The sequence below is a fragment of the Ovis aries genome, chromosome 2, assembly GCF_016772045.2.
Source record: "Ovis aries strain OAR_USU_Benz2616 breed Rambouillet chromosome 2, ARS-UI_Ramb_v3.0, whole genome shotgun sequence".
NCBI lineage: Eukaryota > Metazoa > Chordata > Mammalia > Artiodactyla > Bovidae > Ovis > Ovis aries.
In genome coordinates, this window is record NC_056055.1 from 2,787,862 (window position 1) to 2,798,066 (window position 10,205).

At 49.5% G+C, this 10,205-nt stretch overlaps 1 protein-coding gene across 6 annotated transcripts in view; it reads left to right on the top strand.

Moving 5' to 3' along the window:
- FBXW2 (F-box and WD repeat domain containing 2) overlaps positions 1-6,573 on the top strand; it is a 34,437-nt gene extending 27,864 nt beyond the window's left edge. For 5 of the 6 annotated variants that reach the window (XM_060410790.1, XM_060410791.1, XM_004003970.5 and 2 more), the window contains one exon: positions 1,389-6,573. In XM_060410790.1, the coding sequence (XP_060266773.1) occupies positions 1,389-1,677 (289 nt within the window). In that variant the 3' untranslated portion in view covers positions 1,678-6,573. The remainder of the gene's footprint in view (positions 1-1,388) is intronic. The other variant, XM_042242789.1, reaches the window with a different exon arrangement.
- The last annotated feature ends 3,632 nt before the right edge of the window (positions 6,574-10,205 follow it).

Consider the following 10,205-nt stretch of genomic DNA (forward strand, 5'->3'; position numbering starts at 1 on the left):
GCGAAGTTGAGTTTTGGACCTGATAAGTGTGAGGAACAGGTCTTTGTCTTCATGCTGAGTCCCCCTCCCCTCCTGGCCCCAGACTGGAGTCCGATTCTGTGTGCGCTCTTCCCTTCGACCTGCCTGCTGGAGCCCCTCGTGCGGGGGCCTCTCATAGGTCCTTCACTATCGAAGGGTGATGACTGGGGATTTTCTCCCTGTCTCCTCTGGTTCACGTCTTGCGTGCACACTCGCTGCGGTGTCCTTGTTAAGGTGTAGAGCAAACTGGATGTCACGTGGGCCCCCGCGGACAGGCGCCGCAGCTCGCGTAGCTCTGTCCCGTCGCTCTTTTCCGCGTGCTCTGAAGAGGATGTTGGCGCTCCACCTCACTAAGCGTGCAGAGGCTGACAGCAGGTGTTTTAATGTGTGCTCCTCTTCACACAGTCTCTCCCCCTTGTGCCTTTACCATCAGTGTTTTATGAACTGCCAGCCTGAGGCGGTTAAAGCAGTCCTCCCTGCTCTCCCAGTTTTCTCTTACTACGAATCTATTATTATTCAGTGTTTCTCAATTATTTGGGAAACTTTATATTTTTAGCCTCTAGACTACCTTGAGCAGAACCTGGGCTTGCTGCCTGCAGAGCAGAGCAGCACCAAATCACTTGACTTTCCCTCTTCTTTCTGGGCTTGGGGGCTTCCCCTCGGCCAGTGCAGTCTGCCCTCCACGTCTGTGTGCTCTGCATCTGTGGCCGTGGAGGGCCGGCCATACTGCGCCGTTCTATGTAGGGGACTCGAGCATCCTCAGATTCTGGTATCTGAGGGGTTCAGGAAGCAAGGGATGATGTATAGCAGTTTTTACCCACCACTGAGAGTGGAGTGTTAGACTCTCCCTCTGACAAGTAACTAGCTAGTTGTAAAGCCTTAGCCAGAGCATTTACCCTGGCTGGATTTCAGTTTTCACATCTTAGAAATGAAAATATTAAATGAGATAATCTGAAAGATCCTTTCCAGCTTAGATGGGCATTTTATGCTTTTATAAATGTTCATTTCCTTATATGCCTGTGTTATGTTATTGTGAAGGGTTCTTTTCCCACACCTTTTTTCCAAAGTAGGCTGAGTTTTATGTCCTCATATTTTCCTTTTTATAAGAAAGTGCATTTAGTTTTAAATTTGCTTGAATTTTGTGTTGGTTTTTTCCTTTGACTGCGCTGCTCACGGGATGGGAGATCTCACTTCCCTGACTGAGTATCGAACCTGGGCCACCTGCAGTGGCGTCAAGGAGCACTCACCACTGGACCACCAGGAGGTTCCCTGTATCGGTCGTAAATGTCTCCAGAAAAGATGGCAGCAGAGCAACAGATACACAGTGGCCTTCAAGCCTGGTTCACGCCTCTTAACTCTCATCCTTGCAGGGTCATCAAGACTCCTGAGATAGCAAACCTGGCCTTGCTTGGCTTTGGAGACATCTTTGCCCTGCTGTTTGACAACCGCTACCTGTATATCCTGGACTTGCGGACAGAGAGCCTGATTAGCCGCTGGCCTCTCCCCGAGTACAGGAAATCCAAGAGGGGCTCCAGCTTCCTGGCAGGCGAAGCGTCCTGGCTGAACGGACTGGATGGGCACAACGACACGGGCTTGGTCTTTGCCACCAGCATGCCCGACCACAGCATCCACCTGGTGTTGTGGAAGGAGCACGGCTGACTTCGGGCGCCGGGGCTGCGGGTTTGGGGTGCAGCCTCTGTGGCAGCCGACTGCATGAACCAAAGTTCTCACCTCACGGTATCATCGCGCAGTGCACAATCACGTATCTCTTTGCCGGGGGCCAGGGCTCGGGGCGGGGGGCTCGTTCTGTTGACACCACAGCACGCTGACGGGGTCACCGTTGGCTTCATTTGTTCTTAGTTTGTGGGTCAGTGTGAGAGGCTGCATCTGGGGTTCATCTTTCTTGAATATTGATTTTAAGTAAAGAAATTTAAATGGCTCATTAATCTGCTAATTGGTTGCCTATAAAAACACAGTCTGTTATTAAAGCTTTTTACCATTGCCTTTTTCTCTCTTGAAGCAAAGGTGCTATGATGTTGTTACAGCAACTTTTCTCACATGGGGCTTAGCTTTTATAACAACCGTGTTGTACAGACTACCACGTTCTGTGACACTCATGTTCTCCACCAAATGCCAGTTCTAAAGAGAGTGTGTCTGCAGTGCGAATGCAGTTCTGTAGGTGATGGTTTGTGACCCGTGTTCAACCCTAGTGCTTGTCCCAGCCGGGACTGGCCGTGTCTGAGCTGCACCAAGTGCTGCTGTCTTTGTCTCTGTGGGACAAGCTGGCCCTGGGTCACCTGCCACCTCCATGACTGCGTGGAGGTGACATGGCGCAGTGGACAGCGCCAGGCTGGCAGACTGGAGCCCAGCCCGTTGCCTGGGAACCCTGCAGCCCAGCAGTGCAGCCCCCGGGGCCCCGCTCTCTGTCTGTATAGCTAGTGGTTAGGCTGCCGTCTGATTTCTGGAATTCTCTCTGGTCCTGTGTCTGCCGAGCTGTGCAAAAGCTGCTGCTTCAGTTTTGTCTGATTGCTAATTCCTTGTTTCTTGGCATTTGGAGATCATCTGTAAATGAAATCACTGATACAAAGTTGTCATCTCTAAGGAAATCAAACATGCAGAAAAAGAATGGATAAAAGGGAATGTGGAAAATGTTTAACAGTCTGCTTTAAAAAATGTAAGCAGTTGGTGGAAGAAGTGCTGAGAGGAGCTGGGGTTCTCTGAAGAAGCAGGGTGCCAGATCAGAGAGAAAAATCCCTGACCCTGACTCTCCTTGCTCCTCTGTCTCTGTCTTGATGTGTAGCCTCAGGCAGGCTAACTTTCTGTTGAAAATGAAGGAAAATTGCGCTAGAGCAGGGTTTGCAAACGCGCGGGCCTGGGGAGCCGTGCAGACAGCATAGGTGAGTGTAGCACTCTGGGCAGGGTGGAGCTGCACCAGGGGAAGCTCGTCTGACAGGGCAGTTTCAGAGCCCTGAGCGTCAAGCAGGAAGAAGCCCAGTGTTGGCGCAGGTCTTCTAACTTTTCAGCCAGAGGTAGGCATCCAGCATTGTAATTCCCTAATTTTAAAGATGTGGACAGTGGCTTGCAGTCAAATGCAGTGGGCTAATAACGCAGCGAGTCTGCAGGCTGCCAGGTCCATCCCCACCTTCTCGTTCCTGCAGACGAGAGGCCGTGATTCAGCAGGGGCGGTGTTCTAATGTAATTGTCACAGACGTCAGGGAGAAAGTCGAGGGAACAAGTGTTGGGAAGAATTCCAGAGTCCCCCGTTGGGTGACAGAGGAGTGAGGGGGCCGTTTCACTCACAGACCTACAGGAAAGTATTAATAGAAGATGAGTTTAAGAGCTGGAACCTGAGTAGGAGGCTCTGCCTGGGAATATGAGGGATTCTTCTTGTTAATTTTGATATTAACCCATTTTTCAGGTAGGGAAAGGGTTGCTGGCAGAGCTGAGAATGATTCAAAGTACGGGGGGACACCGCTCTCCCAAATCCGTCACCCTAGAGCCTGACAGCGGCTCTCCGAATGCTGCACGGTCAGGGTTTTAGAGAATTGGCAGTTGGTTCCAAGGATGCGTTTAGGTAATATCCCTGCCGAGAGTCTGATGAAATCGGGTGAAAGAGCAAGATCTACATGCCCCAGATCCATCTCACATTGATTTCTGTGGGTGAGCGCTGCTTGGTCCTCTTAAGAAATGGGACTAGGTTCAAAGCTAGAATCTATTTCTCAGGAACCTCAGGAGGCTTTGGGCCACGGTGAGGGGAAATGACTTTTCTCATTTTCGTCCACCCAGAACGTGGAACCAGGAACCGAGATCCCAGATCTGACGATCATCTGTAGCCCCACCTCACCTTCCAACATACATACGCTCGCTTTAAAGACCACGCGGTTATATAGTCATCTGTGGGGAAGAGTGAAATGGCAGACCTGAAGCTCGTATGGCACATCTCCTCTCACTTTTCAGTGGTGAATACCAAAGTTCTCATCAAGGCGGCACGGTGCTCAGAGTCCTGCCTTTATCCCTCTTCACATAGTATTGCGGTCCATAGAGTCAAAGCTGGCTTTTCTAGTAGTCATGTACAGACGTGAGAGCTGGACCACAAATAAGGCTGAGCACTGAAGAACTGATGCTTCTGAACTGTGGTGATGGAGAAGACTCTTGAAGTCCCTCGGATAGCAGGGAGATCAATTAATCTTAAAGGAAATCAACCCTGAATATTCATCAGAAAGACTGATGCTGAAGCTGAGGCTCCGATGCTTTGGCCACCTGATGCAGAGAGGCAACTCATTAAGAGACCTTGATGTTGAGAAAGATTGAAAGCAAAAGGAGAAGGGGCTGAAGAAATAGTTTGATAGCATCAGTGACTCAGTGGACATGAATTTGAGCAAACTCTGGGAGATAGTGGAGGACAGAGGAGCCTGGTGTACTGCAGTCCATGGCGTGGCAAAGAGTTGGGCACGACTTAGCTACTGAACAACAACAGCTTCTATAAAAATGGGAAACCGACTCATCCTTTGGAAAAAAATAAAGCGAGGTGGGGAGTTGGTGAGCACCGTGGATGGGGGGGACTCAGGCTCCTTTCACAGCGTCGGGGGCGCTCTTCCCACACACTGACTTCTGCTTCTGTGGCTCAGAGGCTAGTGGTTTGCCTTTGCCTCTTCTTTTGCGAGTATTCTTTTCTGAAAAATTCTTAGGTCCTGAGCAGATAGAGTCCATCTTTCTTCACGAGCTTTGAATTTCTCCGGTGACCCTAGTGTGGTGGAAGGTGGGGTGGCTCTCTGCTCGGGTCTGTGGAAGGACTCATAAGAACTTGGGGCTCTGGGAAGAGGGTGGGGCCTGAGAGAGCTGAGGGGGGTGTGAGGTTTCAGCAGACTTGGTTCCCATTCCAAAGGAAACTGGTTCCCCCAGCAAGCCCCGTTATTTGAAGACTATAAGTGATGTCACAGCTGGGTTTCACCTGACCTCTTAGACCCATCGGAGAAGTAGGAAGAAAGACTTCCTCCAGGGGAGGGGCTCGACTTTGAACGAGTTCCACAGGAAGTACACATGTTTGAACAGCTTTTGAGTGGAAGAAATGGAATATTGCTGTTGGGTTTTAAGCTGTGCACTTCCTTTTTCATAGTTCTAAGTTACTCTGTTCTGGCCTTTGGAAACGCTCAGGAAAGCATGAGTGAGGATTACGTGATCATGCTAGTATTTGCTCTCAGGAGAGTGTTTACTGCGCTGCATTTGTAAAACATCTTAGGGAGAAAAGAAATACTTTTGCAAACAGTATTACGTTAGTCATGAAGAAATTGTTTCTGTCAGGTGAACAGAAGTGGCTAAGGAGAGTGGAGCCCGGCTTGACACGTTGTTTTGGCCAAACCCAGCCAACCCCCTGAAGCCGTGGTTGTTGCCCGACTTCTGGGGTGCCTAGAGACGGGTCTCCCCACCGTCCTGCACCTAGCTCTCCGTGCCTCCTCGTCTGGGCCTCTGCCGGGCCCTGGTGTCCCAGCTGCTTGCCGATGTCTGTAGGGAAGCGTGTAGTCAGACTGCCGTCCCGGGAGGCAGCCTGGGCCAGGGCACACTCTCCCCTTTGCCTTCAGCCCACGGGGTTGTCGGCACAGGGGAGAGGCCCCAGGTCCGTCCCCTGGACACAGCCTTCCTGCCTGCTTGTGCTGGTGCTTGCCAAGATGTTTAAGATGACCAAGACCCTCTTGAGAATTCTGCAGTGCCTAGATAGAGTGTCTGACGGAGGGGACAGGTTAGCACTCTTGACAGAAATGCCTGCCAGCCACCTTTGTGTCCTGATCTGCAGCTCCTTGTGCTTACTCTAGGAAATTGAATTTCAGGATAAGTCATGAAATGGATTACCAGTGATCTCTGCACCACTCCCTTCAGCCTGATGGGGCTGAATGACCACGCTCAGTGCGAAAAGGGGTTTTGCTGTCAAGTTGTTTTCAGTGTGTTTCCAGTCTACCCCAGTTGCTTAAAACTTGTGTTACAGTCTTGACCGGTGTGAACACGCTTAATGACTGCAGCTTAAGAAATCCAGCTAACTTCTACTCTTCATGAATGTACGCAAGTAAAAATGTGTGTTTGCACATTTAAACCTGGCAGATTATTAATTCAGATGATAGAGGCTCAGTGCTGTTGGGGTCCATATACTGACACGTGGACAGACGCATTTCATCCATTCAGACTTAGCTCTCTTGATGAGAGTGCTCAGGTTGAAGCAGGCTGTTCTCACCGACGATGGCAGCGTGGGACTTCTGTGTCACTCATTTGATGTATGTTGTGGTCTCGGGGGAGTGAGGTGAAGTCTGTCCTGGCACTGTCTGGGGTGGGTGGGTGGGGGAGAAGGGATTGCTTAAGCAAATAGTGGAGTGACTGTGGAGCAACATGTCTCTGTAAGATGAGAAGTTATTTTCATGCGTCACAGAAGCATTCTGCCTGTGAGTGATTGTGCTAACTAGAAATCATTTATCTCCATACATGAAAGCAGGTTCCTTAGATCAGTTCGCCAAGCCCAAGTTACTGTTTGTACTTGAAAGAAATAAAGCTGCATTTCCTTAAAAATTACATTCTGCAATGAAGACTGCTTTCTTGTCCCCTACTCCCGCCAGCCAGTTTCAAGGAAGCTTTTCAAAAGCAAGTGTGTTTGAAATGAACTGTTCCTCGAATGATCTAAAGCGACCATGTTCTAAGGTTTCTGTATGTTCTAGAATGTCAGTCTAACAACGTAATGATCTCTCAACGAGGCCCAAGAGTGGAAATAAATTTAAAGCAAAATGCAAGGAAGGATTTTGGCGACCTTCGTGAATAGATGGAAATGGGGAGGAAAATGTCTCCATGCGGAGTCCAGACCTTGGAATCCTCCCTGGCTCCTCTGAACCCACTTGAGGATCAGTACGTCCCCAAGTTGGTTCATACTTTCTACTCGATGTGACTGTGTAGGGCCCGTCATCATACATGGCCCTGTACCTCTGCTCCTCAGCAGGGCCATGCGGGGCCCTTCTGCTTCACAGGTGAGAAGTTGAGGCTTGGAAGGGTGGCTGGTTGCTTACAGGAGTAGTAAGTGGTGAGAAGGAGGCCTGGTGCTCAGCATTCTCAGACACGGGTTTCTCCTACCTTTTCTTGTTTCTCTTCCCATTCTCTCCCTACTTTGGTTTCTTCAGTCCAGACCTGGACCGCTGCCCAGCCCCCTCGCCGCTCGTGTGCCCCTCCGGAGCCCCTGTGGACTCTGCAGCTGGGGCATCTCCCCCCCGCCCCGACTCCCTGGAGCCCGTGTCTCCTCTTCCAGCAGCCTTGTTGTGCAGTGGCTAAGTCATGTCCCACTTTTCTTGCAGGACACCCTCCACCACCACCACCAGGCTCCTGTGTCCGTGGAATTCTCCAGGCAAGAACACTGGAGTGGGTTGCCATTTCCTTCCCCAGGGGATCTTCGCAGGCCAGGGATCGAACCTGGGTCTTCTGTGTTGGAGACACATTCTTTACCACTGAGCCTCCTGGGTAGTTCCGTCCAACAGCCTTAGTGACTCCCTGTTATCAACCAGAGGTGTCTAGGTGCATCAGTGTAGTCTGAGTCCCAGCTTACCTCTTCAAACGGTCCTTGCTGGCTCTTCTTCTGTCTTTGCACCTTGGATCTCCCACGTCCTCATGGGGAAGCCCTCTGTGCGGCTTCCGCCTGTCCTCGGGCCAGCCTGGAGGGTCCCATTTGCCATCTCCGCCTGTCCTCGGGCCAGCCTGGAGGGCCCCGTTGGCCTCCCACTGTGGTTAGTCTGCTGGCCACCATCTGCCCACTGGGCCTGACTCGGTGTTTTGTCCCCGAGTCCTCAGCTGTGCAGCTCGTTTGGTGACTCATCGCGCAGAACCTTTTGCAGTTGGCAAGCCATTCGCTTTTACCCGTGATCTGTGCACTCAAGAATTTAGGCGACTGCTTTGGCTCTCCAGCAGCAGTTTAAGATTGAGTTCTTACGTGATGCTCAGTAACTTCATGCATCACCTTAGGGGCTGTGTGTTATGGAGGAAAGAGAGCTGGAAGATGTAGGAGCGCTGGAGCAAAGGGAACGAGCAGCTACACACGGCCCTCCCCTTTCAGGCTTCCCTCTTCTGCCGTGTTCTTTTCCGTTTATTACTAACGTGCAGTTGGTTTACAGTGTTGATTCCTGCCGTGCAGGAAGGTGATGCAGTTACGCATTTCTCCATATTCACTTCCATTACAGTTTATCCCAGGATGTTGACTATAGTTTCCTGTGCTCTCAATAAGACCTTGTTGCGTGTCTCCTCTATATATAATGCTTGGCATCTACTCACCCCAAACCCCCGATTCATCCTTCTCCCGCCCCCTCCCCCTGGCAGCCGTCAGTCTGTTCTCTTTACGAGTCTCTTTCTGTCTCGTACATAAGTTCGTTTGCATCGTATCTTAGGTTTGCCGTTTAAGTGATATCAGAGCTGCTTGTCTTTCCCTCTGACTTCACTCTAGCCCACTCACGCTGCTGCAGATGCTAACATTCTGGCTGCGCTCTTGTGTATGGCTCTGCAGCCGTCCTCCGCAGCCTCATCCTTCCTCCATCAGTGGACAGTGGGCTATTGTCAGTAGTGCTGCTGTGAACGTAGGCTGCGTGGTTCTGCCATATTCTGTAACATCTAAAGTACTCTGAGTACAGCCGAGCAGGACGTTTGATGATCACTCTGGTGAGACGTGGGGAGTCCTTGCCAGTGATGCTCCTCTCCTTTGCCTTTTAACCACGCGTTCTTTTCTCTGTGGCAAAGCTCATCCAACAACAGAAACTTTTCGAGAAAATTACTCAGACTCCTTTATCATAATGACCTTTATTCTTCTAGTCCTTACGCATATGTGTGTAGATTTATGTAATTACAAGTCCTCCTTTCGTATTGTACTGTCAGAATTGTGCTCTAAGTCTTTGCAGTTACCGTAATACTTTGTAATATTCCTTTATTACATACAATTTGCTAAACCATTCCTGTTTGGGTGGATAATTAGGTGGTTTCCAGTTTTGCTTTTTAGACAGTTCTACAGAGAATTTCTTTGTGCATGATTTCCTTAGAACAGGTTCCTAATAGATGACTTATTGGTAAAAGCAAAGGAAACTTTTTTTTTTTATTGTTGTTGTTATAGACATGGAAGAGAGCATAAAACACACCATTTATTGAGTCATTATAGAGGGAACAGCTGTATAACCACTCTCCAAGCAAGAAAGAGCATTTCTGGTTCCCCAGAAACCTCTTCTGTTTCCAGGAAGTAACACTGCCATGGCTTTGGCTTCACGCCTGTCGTACGCTTTCCACATGGGTTAGCGGTGTTGCCAGCTCGCCGGGTTCAGTATACATGTTTCAACACAGCGTCGTCAGTGCTGAGTAGTTACTTTAAACTTTGGCCAATTCAGTAGGTATAGAGAAGGTATCTCAAGGTGGCGTTAGTTTTGTCGTTTCTTTAACGTGGAGATAAGTCTTCATTGAATTTTGTACAATACTGCTTCTGTTGTTTATGTTCTGCTGTTTTGACCATGAGGCATGTGGGGTCTTAGCTCATCGACCAGGGCCCAAACCCACACCTGCTGCATTGAGAGGCAGAGTCTTAGCCGCTGGACCCCCAGGAAAGCCCCCAGATATTTTTATGTGTGCTTATTTGTATTTCTTCTGAATTCTGTTTTTCTCTTTTACCCATCTTTTTTTTTTTTTTTACATTTTCAAAAACTTGGGAAACATTGAGATGAGTGATAGTCACAGAAAAAATTTCACTGATCTAGGCATCACTAATTTAGAAGTATGAATTCAACCCAAGACATGCATTGAAATTTTCTGTCCATAAAAAGGATTGATGTCGAGTGAACCTTTCAACAATCACTGTTTATATCCCAGTCATTAACATCCAGTGAACCAGTGAAGTTGCTCAGTCGTGTCCGACTCTCTGCGATCCCTTGGACGGTAGCCTACCAGGCTCCTCCATCCATGGGATTTTCCAGGCAAGAGCGCTGGAGTGGGTTTTTTTTTAACACGCTCTGTCACAAACTGCACAGCCTGTCAAAGCAGGAGTCCCAGTACTTCAGAAGAGGGCCGGCCATCAACCTGTCATCAGTACAGGACACATAGAAATGTCTTTTTTTGAACACGCCGTATGGCTCGTGGGAACTCAGCTCCCCGACTAGGGGTTGAACCTGGGCCCTCGGCATTGTGAGTGTGCTCTTACC